Source organism: Staurois parvus, unplaced genomic scaffold (assembly GCF_062004578.1).
Source record: "Staurois parvus isolate SC_StPar_1 unplaced genomic scaffold, SC_StPar_1.0 ptg000089l, whole genome shotgun sequence".
Lineage (NCBI taxonomy): Eukaryota > Metazoa > Chordata > Amphibia > Anura > Ranidae > Staurois > Staurois parvus.
In genome coordinates this window covers 1,570,106-1,596,278 of record NW_028317885.1, presented here as the reverse complement: position 1 = coordinate 1,596,278, position 26,173 = coordinate 1,570,106, and the positions used below count along the sequence as shown (strand labels likewise).

General features: G+C 41.1%; 1 protein-coding gene and 1 long non-coding RNA gene across 3 annotated transcripts in view; both read right to left on the bottom strand.

Annotated features, from left to right (window-relative positions):
- Positions 1 to 3,846: 3,846 nt before the first annotated feature.
- On the bottom strand, positions 3,847 to 5,820 carry LOC149468336 (uncharacterized). Its single transcript, XR_016311754.1, has 3 exons — positions 4,878 to 5,820; positions 4,418 to 4,465; positions 3,847 to 4,250 (listed from the first exon to the last, which is right to left on the bottom strand). It is a non-coding gene; the product is annotated as an uncharacterized LOC149468336 (long non-coding RNA).
- Positions 5,821 to 17,389: 11,569 nt separating this feature from the next.
- Positions 17,390 to 26,173, bottom strand: part of ATP8B4 (ATPase phospholipid transporting 8B4 (putative)) — a 393,898-nt gene continuing 385,114 nt past the window's right edge. For both annotated transcript variants that reach the window (XM_089670310.1, XM_089670311.1), the window contains 3 exons: positions 25,941 to 26,079; positions 24,028 to 24,158; positions 17,390 to 20,643 (listed from right to left, as the gene is read on the bottom strand). In XM_089670310.1, coding sequence (XP_089526436.1) covers positions 20,362 to 20,643; positions 24,028 to 24,158; positions 25,941 to 26,079 — 552 coding nt within the window. In that variant the 3' untranslated portion in view covers positions 17,390 to 20,361. The remainder of the gene's footprint in view (positions 20,644 to 24,027; positions 24,159 to 25,940; positions 26,080 to 26,173) is intronic.

The following is a 26,173-nucleotide window of genomic DNA, read 5'->3' as shown; positions in this document are numbered from 1 at the left end:
AGAGCCGGAAATCTTACTTGTTTGTAGGTGACCAAATACTTATTTTCCACCATAATTTGCAAATAAATTCTTTCCAAATCAGTTAATGTGATTGTCTGGATTTTATTTCTCATTTTGTCTCTCATGGTTGAGGTCTACCTATGATGCCAATTACAGGCCTCTCTCATCTTTTTAAGTGCATTGCCACACATGCCTAAGTTTCATCACATATGACTATACTAGAATAATAGTACACACCCTGTAGGCTGCATTTGTATGAATTAATAAGTGTCTCTGCTGGGTTTCAGATCTACTCTTTTCATTATATCCATGTCCCATGGTTGTCTATAGCAAGCAGAGCACTAGGCAGCTTCGTAGCGTTGCTCATCCATCCATCCATTTAAATGCGAGCATTGCAGTGCATCACCAGGGAAGGATTTTTAATATATATATATGGGTAGCTTTCTACTTATTTATTTTTCATTTTCACACTTCTTATGGTTCATATGATTTTATGATTGTCACTAGTTTCAATGGTTTTATTTAGACATATATATTTTTATAGATCTTTTGTGTTTACTTATACTACTGCATAGGGGAGTGTCCAGGACGGCCCATGTGACCTTTGGTTCAACTAGTAGTGAGCATATAAAAGAGGGATCAGACATTTGGTCAGTTGGCTCTGAGGAAGAGGCATGTCCTCGAAATGCATCAGCCTATTCAATGTCTACACTCCCCATTGCGGACTGATACTCAGCGCGGTGTTGACCCAGCTGTTCTTTTATGATGTGCCTTGACTTTATTCTTGTTTGTGAGTACAACACCTATTTTATTTCTTATTAAACATTTTTTTATGGTAATGCACTAGGTCTGTGCGCCCTCTCTTTGTTCTTTCCTCATTCAGTATATTTGGATTCCCCCGGTCCATTTGAGGGCAGCAAGGTGTGCATGTTCCAGGACATTCTTAATATGGTTGTAGCCTGCATCGAGTCCATCCCCTAGCTCAGGAGCATCTGTGTTTGCTGGTTCATTGCCATCCACTGAGGCTTGAACTTTCAGCTGGTAAAACTTTACAAATGCATGAGCAGAGGACCCAAGGTCTACCTTACAGACTTGGGAAACCAAGGTCTGATGTTGAAAAACCCATGAAGCACCAACGCTGCTTGTAGAGTAGGCCTTCACAGGAAGGATAAGAACCCTTCCTTGCAGGACATACTGCACGTCTGAGTAAGGATGTCTAATACACCTAGCAGTTGTGGATCTAAAAGCAGTTGTCCCTTTTGAGAACCTTCAGGCAACACAAATGGGTATCAGATTGATTAATTGAAACAGTGACTGTGAGGTAGACTTGCACAGCCCTAACCACATTCAAGCAGTGGAGTGAATCTCCTTAGAAAGTTCAGAAACAGACAAAAGGAAGGCAACACTATGTCCTGATTCAAATGAAATGCAAACTACCTTGGGCAGGAAGGAATTACGTAGTCTCAACATATCCTTGTCCTTAAAGTCTGTGAAGCACTAGAAAAGGCTCCTTAGAAGACAAATCACAAGCTCAGACACCCTCCTAATCGAGAAGATAGCAATGAGAAAGGTAACCTTGCGTGATACGAGTGGGAGGAAAATATCTCAAATGAGTGCAATGGGTAGCCTCTGAAGGACCGACAACACCAGATTGAAGTTCCATGAAGTTAGCAAGGAGTGTACTGGTGGAACAATGTGGGCCACACCTTGCACAAAGGCTCTGACAAAGGCGTGGGAAGCCAATGGTGAAAAAGACAGAAACCTGACCTTTTTTAGTAACCAGAGCTAGGAACAGTCCTGACTGAAAGACCCAAGCTGTGGAATATTTTCTGGGATGAACCTTTCCTCTTTTGCACCAAGCAAAATATGCTTTCTATGTGTGGTGGTAAACCCTATGCGAAGAGGGCTTACTGGTCTTCGGCAAAGTGTAAATCATGGTGTTCTCAAGACCTCTGTGCCTCAGGACTTGTGCCTTAATAGCCAAGCTGTCAAATCCAGCGACAGTAAAGCAGGATGAAACACAGGACCTGGTCCAGTAGGGTTCATGGAGAGCCTGTTAAAAGTCTATGTTCAAGGACAACTCCTTCCTGTACAAATTTAGAGCAATGAATCACTTGAATGTCTTCTTCTAAAGTAAACAAGGCAGGAGCTTGAGAAGGTGGAAAGGATAAATCAGGTTAAATGGATTCCATGGAGCAACTAGGGCATCTACCCTGAAGGCCCAAGGGTCCCTAGACAAAAACCTGTCCAGTTTGTGGTTGAGTCTAGATGTCTTTAAATCTACGTTTGTGTCCCCCACAGAAGACAAAGTTAGTGAAACACCTCTGATTGGCAAGACCACTCTCCTTACACAACCCTGATACCTTGGGCCCAGATGGTCCTGGTGAGGACAGTTTTAATTTGATATGAACCACCTCTATGAGAACACACAGACCGTGTAAATGGAGACATGAATGGCCTGAATGTCATCTTCAGATAATTCGTATGCCTTGGAGGAGTCTGCTTTCTTAGACTCTTACTTCTCCTCATCCAACTTGAGAAAGGGTGGTAGGGGAAAATCACAAGGTAGCTCCTATAAGGAGGAAGACCTAGAGCTCTTACACAAATCCTTTCTGATATCTACCAACTGCTCCAACACAGTGAAGAATACAACTCAGAAGTCCTCCTTGGAAGGAAAATACTCTGATGATGAAGCTCCTGAATGAGCCAAAAACAGTTTGCAGCCCAATAAATTAAGTTGTGGAAGGAAGACTATCTTCTGAAATAAGGCAACCTGGTCCCCCTAGTTCCAGCCCCCCAGTGCCTAAGTCAAGGGTGGGCAAACTGCAGCTCTGCCCTCCCTTCAGGGAACCTGGGACTGAAGCCAGTGGTTCTGCCGGCTGACCATAGAGATGACTGTAGACCTGAATGTTCTTGATCATCTCTATGGTCTAAGAAACTAGAAGTAATGAGTATTTTGTCACTTCCAATTTTGCCAGGATGTAAACAAGCCATCAGTGGCTTGGGAAAGCATCGGATCAAACCGATCTTGGTTTGATCTACTACTTTTAAGGTCAGAGGAGAGATCTGGGGTCTCAGTAAGGAGTACTTGTTGCTGCCCATGCTATCATAAGGGATGTTGTGCATCCCTTGTGATAGCAATAAAGTTGATGAAAAAAATGAAAGAGTAAAAAAAAAAACAATTTAAATAATAAAAAAAAAATTAAAGTGATCCTGACTCCCCATGGTTGTACACAAAGGTGAAAACACTCATCAGTCCCACATGCATACGTAAACACGTAAACAGCAATCGCACCACACATGTGAGGTATCATCATGAATGTCAGATAAATAGAAGTAATTCTAGCACCAGACCTTCTGTGTAAATCTAAAGTGGTAATCTGTAAAGGATTTTAAAGCTTCTCTTATAGATAATCCAATGTACCATAGTTTGTCAACGTTCCAAGGGCACATGCAATTTTAAAACATGACACATTTGATACCTCTTTACTTGACATAAGATAATCTTTTATAGTTTACCAAAAATTTGGGTAGTATATTGTGCTTATTACCTCATTAAAGTGTATATTTTAAAAAAAATTGCATTTGAAAAACCACTGTGCATTTTTTTTCTCCAGGGCCTCTGCTTAAAAGAATGTATAATGTTTGGGGGTTCTAAGTAATTTCCTAGCAAAAAATTCTGATTTTTACATATATGTAGCGCCACCCCTGAAGGAGCCGCTGATGATTGTTGGTTCTCTGTTCTGGTCTGAACTCCAGGAACAATCTGAGACCCCCCCCCCCCCACACACACACCTGGTTGAATAGGAATACTGCAAACACAAGTGCAAAAGACTCTCAAAAGAATAGCTTTACAAGATAATGCTTTACTAGAGATTATTAAGTCAACAGGAGACAAAATAGTACGTTGAATGTTGAGAGTCCCCCATAGTGCTGGGTGTGGCTAAACTGCCAAGCAGGGTTACTGTGCTGCTCAGTGGAGCCACGGCCAGGTCTTGAAAGGGAAGATGACACGCTCTGCTCTGTCAGCTTCCAAGTCCCCGTGCCAAGAGAGACAGCGTGGCTGCTGCTGAGGAGTATATCTGGTTCCCCAGGATACCCCTCAGTTTACTTTCCTCTGGTAAATGTAGTCCAGACAATGCTGAAAATACAGTATCTCTAGGCGATGTGACTACAGGTCCCAAGATCATCTGCTTCTCAGACACACTTCCCTGTCAGCAGGAAATTATGTATTTACTCTGCGCTGAACACTAGAGGGAAAGAAAAGGAATCTCAGTCTGTGCAGCAAATGTCCCTGATTTGCAGAATGTCCCAGCCTGAACCTGGCTACATATATGTGAGAAGTGTCAGAATAGGCCTGGTCTTAAAATGGTTAAATAATAATTTACACGATGTTAGTCTTGTTCTTACTTCCTACCTTTTGTGCATGATACTTTCAGAGTAGTGAGCTGGTTGCCCAGGAGATCTGTAAAAAAACGAGAAAGACCCATGTGATTGGGGTCAGACCTTTTGGTGAGTTGCCTGTGTGGTTTGGTGGAAGATTCACACAGTGGACTGCAGCTACACAAGGAGCACATATTTACGAGATACAGCACTACTAGTATTGAAGATCCTGGAAGATTTTAGAAGGGTTTCGCAGTGGATACACTTTTTAATTGGTTTAAGAGCACACAGTATGGAGCTGGCACTTTATTATTAATGATTGGTATGGCACAAAAGCACGTTTATGAATTGTTTCATATTGATTTATGGTTTAAAATGCACATTATTTATTGCTGGTTTTGTATATGTAGCGCTGCCTCAGGAGGAGCCACTGAATTTTTTTGTGATTTGTCTGCACATCTGAAGAATACACATCTCATTCACCCAGAACTTACCAACACAATTGAGGTATTTCAAAGAATATATGAGGCCAAGCATAACCTAAAAGAAGAAATAATTAGTAAGAATACTTATACAATCAATAAGACAATAATGTTATTCTGAGAGATATGGTTAAACCTCTGCAGTATTCTGAATAAAAGTGATTAACGGGACTGAACTGCATCTAACTATCAAGCGTATATAAAGACAGTCTTCACTTGCTATAACAGTCTCAGTTTTATCCAACTGACCACTGATTGATAAAAAAAAAAAGAAAACTATTGGCCAGCAAAGTTGGGGCTCCTGAAGAAAGCACAACAGTTCCCAGCAGACAGATTAACTTGTGCAATGTTAGTTTCTTACCAGACCCAGGACAACCTCCTCTGAGTCAGTTCAAGTCCTTAGACAGGGATAGGATTTGCAGTGATGTCTCTCCTGCTGAGACAGTCCCTCTTTTCCTTTCCCATAAGTAGTAGGTAGGAACACTCTCCAGCACAGTCTGATCTCACCAGGCATCCAATTCACATCTCATACCCTCCCAGGTAGAGGGTTCTCAGTCTCTTTGCTTCTCTGAATCTCCTATTGTGAGAAGCTATGGCAGGGATATGTTCAGTCAGCAGTGTTTCCTCCACACACCTGCTTACTTCCAGCCAGTCCTCTCCCCTTTCCTCCTCAGCTTGTAAACCCACTTCTCCTTGCTCTGTTGCAGCAGCCACCCATCTTCAGAATTGATTCAGACCCAGCCAAGATAGCTTCCTCCTGCACTAAAGACAGTCCATATATGAACATTGCAAAGTGCTTTCCCTAACCACTTGTCTACAGGGCACTTATACCCCCTTTGTGCCCAGGCCAATTTTCAGCTTTCAGCTCTGTCTCACTTTGAATGGCAATTGCGCGGTCATGCACCACTGTACCCATATGACATTTTTAGAAATTTTTTCACACAAATAGAGCTTTCTTTTGGTGGTATTTACACGCCGCTTGGTGTTTTATTTTTTGCGCTATAAACAAAAAAAAGAGCAAAAAATTTGAAAAAAAAAGGTTTTCTTTGTTTCTATTATAACATTTTGCAAACAGGTAATTTTTCTCTTTCACTGATGTACGTTGATGAGGTTGCACTGATAGGCAGCACTGATGGGCATGGATAGGCAGCATTGATGAGGTGGCAGGCACGGATAGGCAGCACTGATAAGCTGGCACTGATGAGGCGGCACTGATATGCAACAATGATGGGCACTGATAGGCGGCACTGATGGATAGCACAGATAGGGGGCACTGCTAGGCAGCACTGATGGGTGGCACTGCTGGGCACAAATGGTTGGCACTACAGGGCATAGGTGGGTGGCACTGCTGGGCACCAATCATCAGGGCAACTGCATTTACCAGTGATCTGCTGTTGCATTGGACACAGCTGATCACGTGGTAAAAGGCCGCTGTGATTGGCCTTTTACCACGTCACGTGATCAGCTGTGTCCTTAGGACACAGCGATCATGGAGACTGCCGGGTGTGCGCCCCCAGGAGCATGTGGGAGGGTGCATTCTGGGAGGACGTCATATGATGCCTTCCCAGAACTGGAAAACCGCGTTGTAGAGATCATTTGGGTATAAAATGGTTGGCAAGTGGTTAATGATGGCTGCTGCACTTCTGCATTCATGAATATTCAGTTCACGCTGCAGGATAACACAGCAGCAAAAATGTTCCACAGAAGTTATCAGCTACAGTCCAGATTACATACATATGAATTAATTTAATTTTATGCTTATCTAATGCTGATTTTTGCATGTATAAATAATTTCATTTTTTTGCTTGTTTATTGATATATTTAAATACATATTTACAGGTATATTACAGTGGATATTCTAGATGTTTTTAAACTAAAAGAGTCAAGAATCACAAGGAGTGCAACCTGAAATAATGGAAAAGCACTCCAATGCACAGAGGAGTGTGGAACTGAATGGGAGAACACTCTTGAGGACTCTGACTCCCAATTTAGAGATCCCAGCATGCAGGGAACTCAAAATAATCTGGAAAAATGTACAATGGGGCGCAGTAATGCCAGAAGGAGCAGCTAAATAAATATGCCTGCTCCAAAGAATAACTGGACCTACTAGAGGAAACCTAAGCATCTACAAATTCTAGGAGATAAACCTGTAGATTAAGATTGGGGTTCCGACATCCCATCCCAAAATCTCCTGCGCTGAAGCAGGAACCCATCCCAAGCACTAGAGACACCAGGAATAACACTGTCAAGGTCAGAACCAAAGGGACACTTACCTTTATGGTGTATACAGTGCCTTGAAAAAGTATTCATACCCCTTGAAATTTTCCACATTTTGTCACGTTTCAACCAAAAATGTAAATGTATTTTATTGGGATTTTATGTGATAGACCAATACAAAGTGGCACAGAACTGTGAAGTGGAAGGAAAATTATATATGGTTTTCAAAATTGTGTACAAATAAATATGTGAAAAGTGTGGAGAGCATTCGTATTCAGCCCCCCTGAGTCAATATTTTGTAGAATCGTCTTTCACTGCAATTACAGCTGAAAGTCTTTTTGGGGATGTCTTTACCAGCTTTGTACATCTAGAGAGGGACATTTTGGCCAATTCCTCTTTGCAAAATAGCTTAAGCTCTGTCAGATTGAATGGAGAGTGTCCGTGAACAGCAATTTTCAAGTCTTGCTACAGATTCGCAATTGGATTTAGGTCTGGACTTTGACTGGGCCATTCTAACACATGAATATGCTTTGATCTAAACCATTCCATTGTAGCTCTTGCTGTATGTTTAGGGTCGTTGTCCTGCTGGAAGGTGAACCTCCGCCCCAGTCTTTTGCAGACTCTAACAGGTTTTCTTCTAAGATTGCCTTGTATTTGGCTCCATCCATCTTCCCATCAACTCTGACCAGCTTCCCTGTCCCTGCTAAAGAAAAGCATCCCCACAACATGATGTTGCCACCACCATGTTTTACAGTGGGGATGGTGTGTTCAGGGTGATGTGCAGTGTTAGTTTTCCGCCACACATAGCATTTTGCTTTTAGGCCAAAAAGTTCAATTTTGGTCTCATCTGACCAGAGCACCTTCTTCCACGTTTGTTGTATGCTCCATAAACTGCAAATGGGACTTCTTGTGACTTTCTTTCAACATTGGCTTTCTTCTTGCCACTCTTCCATAAAGGCCAAATCTGTGGAGTGCACAACTAATAGTTGTCCTGTGGACAGATTCTTCCACCTGAGCTGTGGATCTCTGGAGCTCCTCCAGAGTTACCATGGGCCTCTTGGCTGCTTCTCTGATTAATGCTCTCCTTGCCCCACCTGTCAGTTTAGGTGGACGGCCATGTCTTGGTAGGTTTGCAGTTGTACCATACTCCTTCCATTTTCAGATGATAGATTGCACAGAGCTCTGTGAGATGTTCAAAGCTTGGGTTATTTTTCTGCAACCTAACCCTGCTTTAAACTTCTCAACAACTTTATCCCCGACCTGTCTGGTGTGTTTCTTGGCCTTCATCATGCTGTTTGTTCACGAATGTTCTCTAAAAAAACCTCTGAGTGCTTCATAGAACAGCTGTATCTATACTGAGAATAAATTATACACAGGTGGACTCTATTTACTAATTAGGTGAGGCAATTGGTTCCACTATATTCATTCATTCATTCCACTATAGTTAGGGATATCAGAGTAAAGGAGGCTGAATACAAAGGCACGCCACACTTTTCTGATAATTATTTGTAAAAAGTGTTGAAAACCATTTATCATTTTCCTTCCACTTCACAACTATGTGCCATTTTGTGTTAGTCTAACACATAAAATTCCTAGAAAATACATTTATGTTTTTGATTGTAACATGACAAATTGTGGCTAATTTCAAGGGGTATGAATACTTTTTCAAGGCACTGTATATCACTCTTTGTGTAATGAATCTATATGATATTCACTCTTTGAATTGAATTACTGAAATAAATTAACTTTTTGATGATATTCTAATTTATTGAGATACACCTGTAGTATTATAGGTTGTTTCTATTTCTTATAGAGGAAAGTTTTACATACCGAGTGTATTGTGCAGGTGTTTGGAGCAACAGCTCTAAAAGATCATATGCCTGATAACAGCAGGCTGATTTTCTATTTGCAGGGAAGAATGCACTGGATCAAACACAGTATCAAGATCGCCTTGTAAAGTGGAGTCATATGGAACTTGTTGAAGTATAGGCTCTTCAAAATACTGTGAAGATCGAATCTGAATCAGAAAAGGTAATGGGGGCATTGTGGACATTTAGAGATAGAGGTCCAGTAGGGTCAGAATTGGATTCTTTTGTGGATAGTGCCAGAGCATTATTTTAACCCCTGCAAGCAGATTGAAAAAATTGATATGAAAGGTCTTGCAGACGTATGGGAGCTCTCACCTTCATATTTTGGTTAAGCCTCTGATTAGGAAGACCCTATAGTAATAGGAGTCCCAAGATCTATGTTTCAGGCATCTGTCCCTTCTGGGGTACCAATAAATCATCCCTATCAACAATGGAGAAGTATGGGCCATGGGTTGCCTGTAGCAGTGGGACTGTCCTGTGTGAATATTGGGGAACACTTAGTCCCAAAATGAATCAAAGCCTTGGAAAGTCACAAACTGGTGTTCACAAACATAGTAGGGGGGAAGGAACAGAAGTGGAGATCTTGAAGTGTCTTAGAATTAGGAGTAAATAAGAGGCTAAATGGCAGGAGGATAGTGAAGCACACAAATGCAATGTTCCACTTAGTGGATGACATCAACATTCAGTTCTCTGAACTTTAACGGTTATCACCTTAAGATGGTGGTGGCATGTTTGTTAAAATAGTATAAATGATACCAACCGTGAGGTAGCTCTCAATACTTCAGTCTACCCAACTTTATTCAGTATTTGAGTCCTTAGAGACTGGAACACACCAGAAGCTGTGCCATAGCTCTGAACATGGAGAACATTCTGTGGCTAACACTGTATACAGAAGTGTGGAAAATGCCACAAGGCAGATCCCAGTGTCCTTGGGACACATTCCAGGCAACCTTCACATCTTTCAGTCAAGCGGGATTTGGAATGGATACAGCTTTCAAATAGCAATCTACTTCAGGCCTGAGGGCCTTATAAATTGCATGAATCTTCAGAGGATAGGTTACACCAGACATTTTGCTTTAGTTCTGGAACTAGAGAGCAATCTGCGGCTAACACAATACACAGAGGTCTGGAAAGTGCCATACTGCTGAGTCTGGTGCCAAAGGTCACTTTCTAGGCCATAGCGTTTGGTTAGCGAAATCCAGGCACAACCTTCAAAATGGTTACTGACAATACATCAATCCGGATAGCTGCTGAGTTGAGATTAGCTCAAGAAGCATTTTTGATGTCTCTAAAAATATCAACAAAAGATCTTAAATGAAGAAACAAAAATGAAATGGCAAAATATAGTTGAAGAGTAAGTCCACTTTTGTTGAGAAAAAAAACAGTCCCCTCTGGGTGATCAATGCATGTTGCAAGGATTTTTAACAAACTTTGTTGCAGATTCCTACCTTTTGTTGTAAAAAATGAATGAGAATGGGAGTGATTTCATAATTATTAATCAGCTGCTACACTTGCAGGGTTCTAATGAGGAAAGTGGCAGGGTCTACATCCCTTTAGACATGATATCCCATTGGGAGTATCTCACAAAAAATTACATTTGTGTTGCAGGGGATGCCAAAAATCTGACTTGTATCTTAGTTCAGACTTCTGGAAAAATAAATAAACTAATCACACAAGCAGGAAATTACATTTCTGGGTACCATTCTGTACACTATGTACAGAAGTCCTCCAGGATGCCATATTTTCTAGCATTTTACAGAAAATTACAGCGCTGCAGATTTAAAAGGAAAGATCATTTTTGATAACATTCAATTACAATGTGACTTGTGTCGCAGCTGTATATGCTATATTTTTATTTGCTAATTTTTTTCCCACAAAAGTGGAGTTACCCTTTAAGTGAGGAAAAGGCACCCACCCTCTTAGGACACTATCAAAAAACTTAGGTATGACAGTTGGAGCCGCCTTGTCTGAGTCCATTGACACAGACCAGGCGGCTTGGCCTTGCCCCCAGCTCCGCGTCACAGCATCTGATTGACAGCAGTGGGAGCCAATGGCCAGTGAGGAGGGACAGACCCAGGAGAGCCTCAGCTCTCATGCACAGTGCTTGATTGTGAAAGGGCTCAGTTAAGTATAAAGGGGGCAGGGGGTGGTTCTGTTACACAAAATATTTTTTTTTACCTTAATGCATAAAAAACATTAAGGTAAAACACTTTTAGACTTTAGAATCACTTTAAGATAATGAAGTGGCACGTTTGGAATTTTTTACAACAAATATGACTTTCTATTGGTGATATTTTCTTGCGAAATAATTGTAATTTCTTTGCCATGTAAAGACAAAAATATATAACAAAACAAAAATGATACACTTTTTAACTTGTTATTCTATAATTTATCCCATTTATAGACAGTAAAAATATGTATTTGGTACAAATTATAGCAGTTATTTACAAATGAAAATAGGGAATGCCAGGAATGTCCAAGGTATTTCACTGAGGTGTTTTGGAGTGTACTTAGTGAACTTGGGGTCCATAACTAGTTAAAAGTGATATTCTTTAAAATGTGCTGAAAAAACTCATTGCCTATATGTTGAAATACTGGGAGGATACAATTTTAACTCTTTCCTGCTGGCCATATGCATATATGTGGCCTCTCGGCGGGTGGGCCTTAACAGAGATGCCGCATTTATGTGTACCTAAAGATAAACAGAGCTGTGCCAAGAGCACACGCCCTGTGCGCTCCCAGCACAGTTACTGGCAGCTAACAGAAAGCCCCAGATTTCTACTTGCAATCGGGAGCTTTACAACCATGTGACTGCTGTGTCAGCCAGTCACGGTGGTCACAGGATCAGAAACCCCGCCCCGCCTCCTGGCATCTGAAACCCCTAAAGGGAGGCGCTGGCGCCAAGGGGTTAAGCAAATGTCTGAAATCCCAGTGACACATACCAGGCCCAATAGGGTATGAAACAGATCAGTTTTGTGGCTTTATGTAAAAAACAAACAAACTTGTTTTTAAGTTCATGAGTAAATCATTGCAATACGATTTGTAAGGCTTTTAAATAGTAGGGCAAAAATAGGCTGATAGTAGTTTGGATACGGTTTATACAATAGCTAGGCCCTTCAAGCTAGTGCAGTATGTTATCAATGTTTTCCAAAACACTGGGATGTCTATTTTTCTTGCTTGATTTTCTATGATTCAACCAGAAATTTAATTTAAACCCATATCAGTCTAGTATATGTGTCTATAGTAGAATGTCCAACAAACAAGACAATTCTACTCTGAATTGTAAATGAATTAATCTTCATATAATTTAAAAAAATTCCTCCGGGTGAAAAAAACAACACACTCCGTGCTCCCACACCGATGCCCAGGTCAGGGGAATGCTATGACCCTCAAAGTCAAAAGTCAAATAATGCTTATAAGTGATTGGCTCAAATCCTGTAAATATTATGTTACCACTTCACTCCACTATATACACTGTGTGCACAATTATTAGGCAAGTGAGTATTTTGACCAAATCATTTTTATGCATATTGTTCAGCTCCAAGCTGTATAAACTTGAATGCTTATTGGATTTAAGCATATCAGGTGATATGTATTTGTGTAATGAGGGAGGGTGTGGCCTAAGGAGATCAACACCCTATATCAAGGTGTGCATTATTAGGCAGCTTCTTATCCTCAGGCAAAAAAGAGAATTAACTACCGTATTTTTCGCTCCATAAGACGCACCTGACCATAAGACGCACCTAGGTTTTAGAGGCAGAAAACAGGAAAAAAAAATTCTGAACTAATGGACTGCAGACATAGTACAGGAGATGACCAGAGACTGCGGACACAGTACAGGAGATGACCAGAGACTGCGGCCACAGTACAGGAGATGACCAGAGACTGCGGACACAGTACAGGAGATGACCAGTGACTGCGGACACAGTACAGGAGATGACCAGAGACTGCGGACACAGTACAGGAGATGACCAGAGACTGCGGCCACAGTACAGGAGATGACCAGAGACTGCGGACACAGTACAGGAGATGACCAGTGACTGCGGACACAGTACAGGGGATGACCAGAGACTGCGGACACAGTACAGGGGATGACCAGAGACTGCAGACATAGTACAGGAGATGTCCAGAGACTGCGGACACAGTGCAGGCGATGACCAGAGACTGCGGACACAGTGCAGGGGATGACCAGAGACTGCGGACACAGTACAGGGATGACCAGAGACTGAGGACACAGTGCAGGGGATGACCAGAGACTGCGGACACAGTACAGGGGATGACCAGAGACTGCGGACACAGTACAGGGGATGACTAGAGACTGCGGACACAGTACAGGGGATGACCAGAGACTGCGGACACAGTACAGGGATGACCAGAGACTGCGGACACAGTACAGGGATGACCAGAGACTGCGGACACAGTACAGGGATGACCAGAGACTGAGGACACAGTACAGGGATGACCAGAGACTGCGGACACAGTACAGGGATGACCAGAGACTGCGGACAGCACAGGGATGACCAGAGACTGTGGATAGTACAGGGGATGACTGCTGACCTTTGGGGAGGGGGGGGCAGGTACCTGAATTTGACAGATACCCGCTCCCACTTCCGTGGAGTTGTTCTTTCATCTTACCTGTTCCTCTATCCAGCCGCGCGCTGTCTTCCCGGCTTCTGTAATGGCGCTCGGCATGACAGCCGGGTGCCCAGTGCGCATGAGCGAGAAGCACTTGCGCTTTGTGATTGGTCCGGCGGCTTCTGGGATCTGTCATGTGTCCCAGGTGCCGCCTTACCATTCACAAAAAACACCGCTTCCTGCGCATGCGCACTTGGCACCCGGCTGTCATGCCCACACTTCAGAAGCCGGGAAGACCGCGCCGCTGGATAGAGGAACGGGTAAGATGAAAGAACAACTCCACGGAAGTGGGAGTGGGTACCTGTCAAATTCAGGTACCCGCTCCCCCCCCTCCCCAAAGGTCAGCAGTCATCTCTATAAGGTCCCGCTGTAGAGCTGAGCGGCCGGCCCGGTATTCTGACACGGCGGCAGTGGAAATACCGGACCGGCCGCTCCATATTCGCTCCATAAGACGCACTGACATTTTCCCCCCTTTTTTTGGGGGGAAAAAAGTGCGTCTTATGGTGCGAAAAATACGGTAACTCTGAAAAGTAAAAAAATTTAAAAAGTATTTCAGAGCATTGCAGCGCTCTTGAAATTGCTAAGATATTGGGGCGTGATCATAGAACCATCAAATGTTTTGTTGCAAATAGTAACAGGGTTGCAAGAAATGTGTTGAGAAAAACCCCCCCACAAATTAACTGCCAAATATTTGAGAAAAATCAAACGTGAAGCTGCCAAGAACCCACTGTCCTCCAGTGCTGTCATTATCCAGAACTGCAACTCACCTGGAGTGCCCAGAAGTTGAGTTGAAACGTCAAGACTGGGCCAAGAAATATCTGAAGACAGATTTTTCAAAGGTTTTATGGACTGATGAGATAAGAGTGATTCTTGACGGACCAGATGGATGGGCCCATGGCTGGATTGTTAATATGCACAGAGCTCCACTTCAACTTAGACATCAGAAAAGTGGAGGTGGGGTACTGGTGTTGGCTGGTATTATTAAAGATGAGCTAGTTGGACCTTTTTAGGTTGAAGATGGACTCAAAATCAACTCCCAAACCTACTACCAGTTGTTAGAAGACACTTTCTTTAAGCAGCATTACAGGAAAAAGTCTGCATCTTTCAAGAATTCCGAGTTATTTATTCAGGACAATGCTCCATCACAAGCATCAAAAGTATTCCACTGTGTGGCTAGCCAGTAAATGCCTTAAAGATGAAATAATAATGACATGGCCCCCTTCCTCACCTGACCTAAACCCTACTGAGAACTTGTGGGCCCTTATTAAATTGGAGACTTACAGTGAAGGAAAACAGTTCACCTCTCTGAACAGTGTCTGGGAGGCTGTCGTTGCTTCTGCACTAAAATTTGTTCGTCAACAGATCAAGAAACTGACAGATTCCTTGAATGGAAGGCTTATGACTGTTATTGAAAAGAAGGGTGGCTATGTTGGTCACTGATTATTTTTTAAATGTCAGAAATGTTTATTTAAACATTTTGAATTGTTTATTATTCTCACTTTAGATGAAAATAAACAAGTGAGATGGGAAAATGTTCATTTTCATTTAGTTATAATAATAAATATAAGCATAATAATTTTGCACACTAATAGTTGACCGATAATTGTGCACACATAGATATTCTCCCAAACAGGCCAAAACCTCACTTTTACTTTAACTATTCAGATTTGAAGTTTATTAACATTTTGTATTGACCAGGAGCACTGTAGTTGCTCAGTAATGAAATTAATCTTCAAAAATACAACTTGCCTAATAATTGAGCACACAGTGTATATTTCAGCAGCCACTCAGGGGCACATGGAAAAATGAGGATGCTCCACATAGTGTAAAATCAATGGTCATATAAAAAGCAGACAAGCTTAAAGTGGTTGTAAAGGCTCAAGGTTTTTTACCTTCATGCATTTTATGCATGAAGGTAAAAAACCTTCTGTGTGCAGCGGCCCCCTCTAAAACTTACCTGAACCACATCTAGATCCAGCGATGTGCATGAGAGCCTTGGCTCTCCCTCCTCATTGGCTGAGACAGCAGTGGCTCCCGCTATGGTCAATCACAGTCAGTGGGTGAACGAGGAGAGAGTGGGGGCAGGGATGAGCCGTGCTGTGTGTGAATGAACACACACAGCAGTAGCTTGGGAGTGAGCCTGCTTGGGTGCCCTCATAGCAAGCTGCTTGCTATGGGGGCACTAGGCAGGAAGGAGGGGCGTGGAGCACCTGCAGGGGACCCAAGAAGAGGAGCATCATGTTGCTCTGTGCAAAACCATTGCACAGAGCAGGTAAGTTTGAGAGGTTTATTTAAAGAAAAAACAAAACAAGCCATTAATGTCACTTTAAGCCCTGGAAAAGGACATTTTTGATGAAATATGTAGGGCTGAGCCCATGCTTGTGACAACTTCATGTATTATAGGATCTGAAAGCAGTCTGCGTATCCCCTTCGAGAGTTTGATTTGCACAGCGCTGTCTATGCTTTTATACATGAGTAGCATTGTTTTTAATGAATATTGTATACCATTGATTTTACACTATATGAAGCATTCTCATTTTTTTATTCACATTCCCCTGAGTCACTGCTAATATACATTATATTTTCTCAAAAGTATTGGAACGCCTGCCTTTACACGCACATGAACCTTAACGGCATCCCAGTCTTAGTTCGTAGGGTTCAATATTGGGTTGGCGCACCCTTTGCAGCTACAACAGCTTCAACTCTTCTGGGAAGGCTGTCCACAAGGTTTAGTAGTGTTTCTATGGGAATGTTTGACCATTCTTCCAGAAGCGCATTTGTCAGTTTACGTGGCCTACCACTTCATGGCTAAGTTGCTGTTGTTCCCAGTTGCTTCCATTTTCTTATAATACCACGAACAGTTGACCGTGGAATATTTAGTAGCAATGAAATGTCATGGATGGACGTATTGCACAGGTGGCAACCTATCTTAGTACCAAGCTTGAATTCATGAAGCTCCTTAGAACGACCCATTCTTTCACAAATGTTTGTTGAAGCAGTCTGCATGCCTAGGTGCTTGAATTTATACACCTGTGGCAATGGAGGTGATTGGAACACCAGAATCCAATAATTTGGAGGGGTGTCCTAAAACTTTTGGCAAAATAGTGTACATACAATATGTTGGAGTCAACTGCTGACATTGTATTTCTATGATTTGAGCTAATCACTTCGTGATAATCAAGCGTTATATGACTTATCACTCCGGAACCGGCATGAAATTTGACTGCAGCAGGTTTCACTGCTCCCTTTGTCTGAATGCTGGGCTTTTTCCATCAGGCAAAATTGGGGTATTGATTGAGCTTGCTGACCCCTTCCCACACATTCACAATGGTTACTGAGGCCTCCTTTCATAGTGATTGGTAAATCGGAATGAGTGCAATTTTCTTTTAGGCTTTGTACTGTGGTTTTGGCTCTATTTATACCATGAAGTAGAGGTATATATTTTAATTGGTATACTGTATTACAAAACATAAAGCTGAACTCTGGATACCTAAACAGAGATCACAAAATAACAAGGTTACACATCAGGGTAACAGAAATTACTATGTAAAAGCTTGTGAGACAAATCCCTTGGGTCTTAGAATGCAGATTCCTTAATGTAAAACTACCTGGAACAGATCAGAACTAGTAACTTCACTGGCTGTACCCTTGCTCCAAGTTAGTAAGCCATTGACCCGGAACTTAGCCAGTGGGCTAGTAACTTCTGAAGTCAGCCATGTCAGATACCATATTTCTTTCATGACAGCTTTACTTTAAACATAATTTTTTATTTAAAAAAAACAAAAAACACAGAATGCATAGGACTACTTAGAAACTGTATATTTATAGAAAATATTTTGTATATAAAGAGCTTGAATAAATTATGGAACACTATGTACATATGTAAACCTTATTATATTACAAAAGAGCGCAAACTCTTTGGTATGACATCATGCGCGCAGACAGATTTGTAAATGTCTCTATTGCACAAAACAAAAGCCGTACAATTTATAGAAATCTAAACTAATCTATACAAGTACCCAAAATAATAAAGCTTGACAATTCTAAATATATATTTACTGTATACATATATTTATACCTCATAAATAGCATTTTTGCTTCTGTAAGTACAAAACATAGCATACCTTATCAGGATTGAGTTTTCCAAACATTAAAACAGAATAAAGACAATAAGCAAACAAGTCAAAGACAGTACAAACTGTTCAACGTAATAAAGCTTATTTGTTTCCCAGCATAATAAGGATTTTTCAGCTGTCGTCTAGCAACCAAACATTGCAAGCAATAAAAAGATGTGGTTTGACGTAGCACAACATAAGAATAATCAGTTACTTTGTTTTATATGAACTGGACCATTCAGAGTCAGTTCTTGCCCAAATACATTGCAGATCCAGGTGTTTGTGCATAGCTGGAGCAGATGGTTAACAATCTTAGGGTGAAAAAGTGAAAGACAACACCCTCTTGCTAGTATGCAAATAAACAAAGCATAGCAAGTTACGATTTGGAGATCTGTCTGGAAAGATAATTACTTTGGTGTCTTGCAGGATGAGCTTTTGCCGCTGTTGTAGCTAAATGCCTGACGATAATGTTACTCCGTGATCCCACGTTTCCTAAGTGGGATGTACTATGAGAAGGATAATTATTCTGCTTCTAGAGCATCCTGAATACATATGTAGTCTGCCTGAGAACAGGATCCAAGAGAGGGCTCAAGAGAGCACAGTTGAGTAAAGGAACAAAATGCAAACGTGAAGAACATGGCATTAATGGAAATGGTTCAACGCTAGATAGGAATTTTCCTCTTTTATTATTTTTAAAGAATCAGTTCACTCAAGACAGATATTTACATTTTGGCTATATACTGTCATGCCAAATCGCCCACTGGTATCTTTTGGTGACTCCAGCAACTCTGGCTTCCATTAACGTGTGGTAGCAATTAGGAGGTCACCACAGGGCTTGCAATTTATTCTATATTACAAAGAAAGCAGCATGGGAACTGAAACTTCCTCAGTGCTGTCTGTGGTAATGACATCCTGAAAGCAGTGCTACAATGAGTATTGGGGCATATGCCTACAGAATCAGGTGATGTCTACGCTATTCATAATGTGTGCAGGTAATCCATAAATGGTATGCACTTTTTCATATGGGTGGTTAGATAAGGGATAAACCTACAGCTCTAAGTATAATTAGTAACATTGAGATTCACATCTCAACCATGCTTACATGTTGAAGATTACAATAGTCTACTACAAATTCTTATATTGCCTAGTTGTAAGGCTGGTGATGTAGTTGTCAGATATAATGGAAAGTTCATACAGAACTGTAAAATTGTATAAATGGATATGTCCCCTGAGTACATGGTTTCATTGGTACAAATTCACAGGTAATCCAGTACAGATAAGGTCAAGCTGAAACTACATTGAGCTATTAGAACAAAATTCAAGCCAAGAGGTTCAAGATCTTTGTTTTATCTTACATCATGTAAAAATAGTTGAACCATGAGAGGTTATGTACACATACCTCTTTCATCCCTCTTCCATTCCATTTTAACTCTCAAAATGGAGGAGGGGTAGAGGGCTTCACATAAACTATTGATTGCTATGCAGTATCTGAATCACCGTCTTAATGCATACCAGTCAAAAAGAGTTGTCAAGAAGGAACAGGAGGAAGAAATACATGCACTGCTTATTTGGCCACTATCAAATATCCATCTTTGACCAAAGGCTGAGCAGATAAGTTCTGTTATTTCACTGAGATCATTGGTGTCTATGTAAGTCCTCTCCCCTAAGAAGGAATAGACATCAACATAGAGGAAGGGCCATTAAATCCTTAATTGTACAAAATTCCAGCTCAATCTAAGCCACTACAACACCTAATGTATTTACGGCACCTGTTTTCACATTCATAATGCTGAGAAGGCTGAAATGTAAAATAGACATTCATCCTGTATTATAAGGAATGTTTTTCGTCCTACCTGGAACAAATCTGAAATGTATACTTTTATATTTAAGTGCACACTAAGCACTGGCCATACTGAAGATATATATTGCTCTCTAAAGGGATATCTATTTTACATATGAATAGGCAGTAAAGCTACAGAAAATACATAAATCTTCTGTTTCTAGGGAAATCCTCCTTTGTCGGCTATAAACTGAGGAGTCAGCTTTCATAGAAATAAATTTTTCTGTGAAAACCATTTGTAGCAGCATTATGGATTGAGAGAAGAAGAATATCACCTCCTTGCATCCAGAAAAGTATAAGAAAAACATCTTAGATCTGAAACATTTAAGATACTTCTCTGGAGTATGCTCAATACTTGGAATAAAACGTATAACATTGATTTTACAAAAGAAAAAAAAATCCAGCTAAAAGTGTACCATTAGTGTACATTTACAAACGTAAAAAAAATCCAAAATATTGTGATGCATATATGAGCATAACCCAAATGCCTGGGACATTCAGTAAAAACTTTGTCTAAACAGCTGTTGGTCAGAAGCAACAAGTCTACAGTGCTGTGTTATTGTTCTTTATCACAGTATGGTGTTCCACCAATGTTCAGTTACACGGACTCTTCAGCAATTTTCAGAAAGGTAGGGGTGCTTGTGAAGAAATTCTATTCATAAACAGCATAATGATGTTGTCAAATGATTTTACCTTCCAGGACTTTGCCAATTCAAGATGAATCACTTTCAGAAGACATAAATGATCTCCTTTGGTGTTGAGAAATACAGTGCAAAAATATGGCCACAGCTAAAGGTTAAAAAAAAGTAATGATCCAAGCTTCATAGTTTTGTGGATTTGTCACTGCTGAAGCTATTAAAATTCTCTGCAGTTTTCTTTCGTAAGTTTTCTATCCAGCTTGTGCTGCTCAGCATTGTTCGTGCTAAGCTTGAAGAGGATTGGGGTACATTTAAACGCATATTTTTACCAGATGTAATAAGTTCACCATAGCCTTCTTGGTGAGCGAAAGCATAACCTGATCTCCTGGAACTAGTTCTGTGTACCCTACGCATACGGTTTGCCAGGGGTTTCCGCTTCTTCTTAGCCTGCTGCAAATATCGAACCTTAAAGTAAACAAAAAAAATTTATTAAATCTTCGCAGTTCAAAACTACCCACATTGTGTAGGCTTGCCCAACCTTCGATTTTAGGACCAATTCACATCTGTACAGTAGATTTATTTGGTGCGCTGCGTTTTAAGAACATTTTACATACATTTTAGTTGTGTTTCCATTGAACTCTATAGGACGTGCATTTTGTTGAAACCACATCAAAGACACAGCACGCAGGACTGTTTTTAATGCACTGCATCTAAAATGCTAATAGAATGCACAGGTGTGAATGCGGCCTTAAAGAACAACGATCATCAGAAATTGAAAAAAAATGTAGCGCCATCCCAAGCTGAAACCACATTTATGGGTGTTCCTTTGGGAGAGCTAGAGCCAGCACTAAAGTCATCGTCCCCTCTGCATTCCGCAGCTCTGACATCTAACCTTGCAGTCCTGTGACTCTTCTGCTTTACCTCTCTGATATCTATGTACTGAAAATACTTCTTTATACTGAAGGAAAGACTGTGCCCAGACCCTGTTGCAAAGTATTCTTTGGAAGAGAAACTAGAGTACTAATTGGTACCCTGTGTTATTTTGAATGGTGGCACACTGGAGAGAAGTTCACAAAAACACAAGACCACAACAAAAGCCAACTACTAATCTAGTTTCTCTTCCTAAAATAGTTGGTGGCTGGCAGGTAGGACTGGACTACTCCCCTGGTACATGGTATAGGGGTAGAGCACAACACACAGAGGCTGTTAGCTGTGCTGTGTTCTGGTGTATACAAGCGGAGCATAGTTTAGGTGCCATGCCCCACTTCCCCCTGCATTCCTAGCAATGGCATTTGTCTCAGGCAAGCACTTGAAGCTGGAGGCAAGCGTTACCAATCCAAGCTAATTTGTTATTCATGATGCTGCATGGTCAGAGAGATGTGGGGTGAGGGAGGTGTCCTGCCTGGTCAGGCAGCTAGTCTTAGCACATAGAAAGATGTGCTGTCTAAAGCTAGGTACAGGGGGACAAGAGATATTAAAAATAAACTACGAATTCTTTAGGGTGGTTGTATATATATTAGTTCATTTTTGTAAGTGTGTTTCTAGGTTGCCAATAGTAAGTTAAAACCCTAATTACAGCATTAGTATTCCTCCAATTACCAAAACTCTCCGATAAATGTCTCCCTACCTCTATTAGGCAGAAGGGTCATCAGTGAGAAAAATAAACACATTTGCTACATTAAATGGCATGCACGTTGTTGGCCTTGTTGTCCTGAAATAATTTTTCACTATGAACTTTTTTGCAGTTCATAATAAATGGAAGGAGGATTTAACAAAGAGTGATGCAAGCATAATGCAAACATAAAATATGGGGCAGAGGCTGCTCCTAATTAACAAAAGGGACACAAGCCCCATTGCTAATTAGGAGCGATCAGTTCTCTGTTCTGCCATGGCTGTAACAGACACGGCACAGAGAACAGGAGAGATGGAGCAGCATGCTCCGATCTCTCTGCCCTCACTCAGTTCAGAACAGGGAGGAGGGTTGTTAACCCAAAAGGTCTGCTCATGTAATGTATTCAGTGCACAGGCAGAGAGAGGGATGTGATCTGCCTGCTGACAGCTCACATCCCCATATGCCAACTCCAAGCTAGAAGGGAGCTACAGCAGCGTTTTATAAGGAAAACTGCCTAATTCCCTCTCTAAATTAGGCGCAGAATCCTGTGCTAGTTTCTATTTCACTCTGAAACAGAAAATAGTGCAGATAGACCTGAAACAGGTCTATCTGCTTAGTTAATGTGGCGCACACCACTCCAGACAGTTTTCTGTGCTATTATAATGGTACAGGAAGCTTAGTTAATTCACTGAAGTGTTTGTAATGTTCCTAAAATGGGAGCATGTAGGAGCCTGAAACAAAGATTGCTAGAACCCTTGCAATATTTGGTCTTTATTTAAATCTGAACTCTAGGGAAAACAAAAATCATCCCTTGCTGTGGATGCAAGGTTAAAATGCTTGTTATTGTCTAGGGCAGCCTTTCTCAATCTTTTCAACACAGGGGAACCCTTGAAATAACTTTCCGGTCTCAAGGAACCCCTGCTAAAAATGACTATATCTACAACTCACATTACAGTGTATTCACTGTGAATGCTCCTTATACTTGTGTCATTGGGAAGAATTAGCTCATTACAGATAGCTAAAGATCAAGGGTGTCAGTGGGAACTTATCTGAGAAGTAGAAACTGCTTGTCAGCCACCGCCTGGCGGTATCTCTAGCTGCCCACAGCGTGGGGTTTCTCAGGGCGCGGAGTCTAAGTCCCAATCTGCTTGTTCACCAGGGCCCCTGATGGTGGGGATGGACTTGGAGCAGACTGAGACCAGGTCGCGACCCCTGAGTACGTCCGGCTATGGTAGAGGATACCGTCAGAGGTATGCAAGGAATAGAGCCTGACGTGAAGAGGCTGGCAGGCCTGGCAGCAGGGAATGGATCCGTGCGGGATGGATGGGAGACCGTGGGGTATAGCATAGTCAGGCGGGCCAGGTCGGTAACGTGCGGGCAGCGAGGTACCAGAGGAGCAGACAGAGAATAGTCAGGTCAAGCCAAAGTTCAGCAACAGGAGATCAAATCATATGACCAGGCAGGAGGGTAGTCAGGACAAGCCAGGGATCGAGCAGGAGACAGTCAGTAGGGACAGGATCAAGCAGGTGCAGTGCACTGCATGACAGGATTTTTGTTTTCCCTGGCATAAATCCAAACAGCAAAATATATACCAATTTACACAAAAGACAATGTCATTGGTAAAAGATCTGCTGTGGATACCAGTTATACTTAATTTCCTTTCAGCTGGGAACTCAAGCATTCGAGTATCATTATATTAAACCCTAGCAGTCATGGCGCCTTTGTTCTAGAACCCTCAGTGTCAATGTGCCACTGTTTTGGGATCTCCAATTGGTAATGTGCTATTCCTTTAGAGCACTATTTCTCACTTGTCGACCATTGATAATACATGTTTTTCAGATTGTGAGCAATTCCACAAAGAATACAGTGTAAGCAGCGACAAGATGAGCAACTCTGCTTTGGGACCACAAGTGTTTGGCAGCTTTTATGCTTAAAAAACAACTACAATCCACCTCAACCATCACAGCACTGCAGTTATGGGACCCGAATAAAGCCATTCCTCTTTATAAAAAATGCATTTATTTTGTAAATAGGCATATTCTGCAGGTATTCATTTGGTCTGGGACCCCAAGTGAAAAATGTGTCATTCTTTAGTTTTGTCCAGATAGAGAACATACAATACAAGGTAATCCCAAACATTTCTTCTATGTTACCGTTAGGGTCCTAGCACTTAAGCAGTAAACCTGCAGCTCAAATAGATCATCAGATTTTTGTAGAACACATCCTTGCTGCATTACCTTATCACTTAGTGTAGGACTCAAATCCACTTTCAAGAATCGGTAAGTCAGCACAGGCATGACACAAATCACAGTGGTCAGGAATATCACAAGCCAAACACTTTTCTGACTTAAAGAATTTCTGGCATTTCCTGTTAAATTAAAAGAAGTAACAATTGTTTTTTCTCTCATCAGTAAAACAACAGCAAGTATCAACTTTGAATGCATAAATAAAAAAACATTTTTGAAAAATATTTATACTTGCTACAACTAGTTCCATTTTTTTTATTTTTTTATTATAAACAGTAACCTCTTTATAAAAAAATACTTGTTACATTTTATTTATTATTTTACATATTTTTCATTAAAACGTGTATTATATTTTGTAGATTTGACTATTTAAATAGAGATTCTATCACAGTTAAGCTGCTGCTAATTTATTTGTATTCACTGGCAGCTGCAAGGTATTTTTTTATTTAGTTGTAAAAACTGAATGTCCATAAATGTATAATATTTGCTTACCAGAATGTATCTGCATGTAAGATTCTTCCTGTTGAACATGTACTACTTCAGTTTTGTTAAGCTTGCAGATGCATAGGCTTGCAACTAAATAAAACTTTGTAACTTTACAAGAAACAGCAAAGTCAATGTCAAAGAAAAACAACAAAAAAATGCTTTTTGTTGTCAATGAAATTGACGTGGATGCAAGAAAACAGCCACAAACAGAGGAGCAACATGTAATGACTTGGAATAAGTTTGGACTGATGCACATGTACAGTGTTATTACAAGCTGCTTACTTTAAAACTAGTCATACGTCAAAACTTTTCTTGTCAAATTATTGTAAACACCTGCCTGATTTATGCTATTTCTCAGTGATATAATGTTTTTATTTGCTATCAAGTTATACTGGAAAGTGTGCTTGTAAATTTTAAGATTAACCACTTGCCCTCTAGAGGATTTACCCCCCTTCCTGACCAGGCCATTTTTTGCAATACGGCATTGCGTTATTAAACTGATAATTTCGCAGTCATGCAACGCTGTACATAAATGAAATTTATGTCCCTTTTCCCCCACAAATAGAGCTTTCTTTTGGTGGTATTTGATCACCTGTGCATTTTTAATTTTTTGAGCTATAAAAAAAAAAAAAGCGCCAATTTTGAAGAAAAAAAAAATATTTTTGAGGTTTTGCTATAAAACATATCCAGTAAAAAAATGTATAAACTCAAATTTCATCATAAATTTAGGCCAAAATGCATTCTGCTATGTCTTTGCTAAACAAATCCCAATACATGTAAATTAATTGGCTTACATGAAAGGTATAGCGTCTGCAAATGGTGGTATGAATGCTGGAATTTTTTTTCTTAATATACTAGTAATGGCGATCAGTGACTTATAGCGGGACTGCGGTGGGCATTTTGATACTGGGGGGGGACGACTGTCTGCCACTGACACCCCAATGACGCTAATAAAAAACACTGATACTGTAATGACGACACTGGGCAGGAAGGGGTTAACATATGGGACAATCAAAGGGTTAACTGTGTGCTGTTTAACATAATGTGCTGTGTGTGTTTTACTTGGGAAACATGCTGCTGTGTATTTCTCTGTTGTGCAGAGACATACACAGCAGCATGTTACTGCTGGTAGGAGAGAGACCTGTGTTGTTTACACACAGGTTTCTCCCCTGCCACTGTTACTCATCGATCAGCGGATGCCGGTGGGGAATCTCCGGCTGCAACCCGATGATTGACATTTGTAGCCGCCAATGGTGGCGCAGGTAGGGCAGCGCACACGCCCCCTGCTTGAAGATGCAAATCATGTATAAACACGTGATTTTCCACAGCCCTGCCGCCTTGTAGTAGTATTTATGATATAGGGCGGCAGGCAAGCGGTTAAGGTAATGAAAAAATACAAAAACAAAAAGTATACTTACCCACAAATGGAAAGTGACTTGGGAAAATATCAAAGATCCCATCTCCGTGCATGGCAAATAAGATAGAAAAGTACACAGCGAGGCTGCCCCAGATAAAGAAATGATTAATAGCGGTCCAGTAGCTGGTGTCCAGGCCAATCTGCAACAAAAAAACTCTCAGTAATAAATTTTTGATATGCCGTGGGCAGGGTGAAACATGTCAGGAGGAACGTAGAATGGATGGAGCTGGGTTG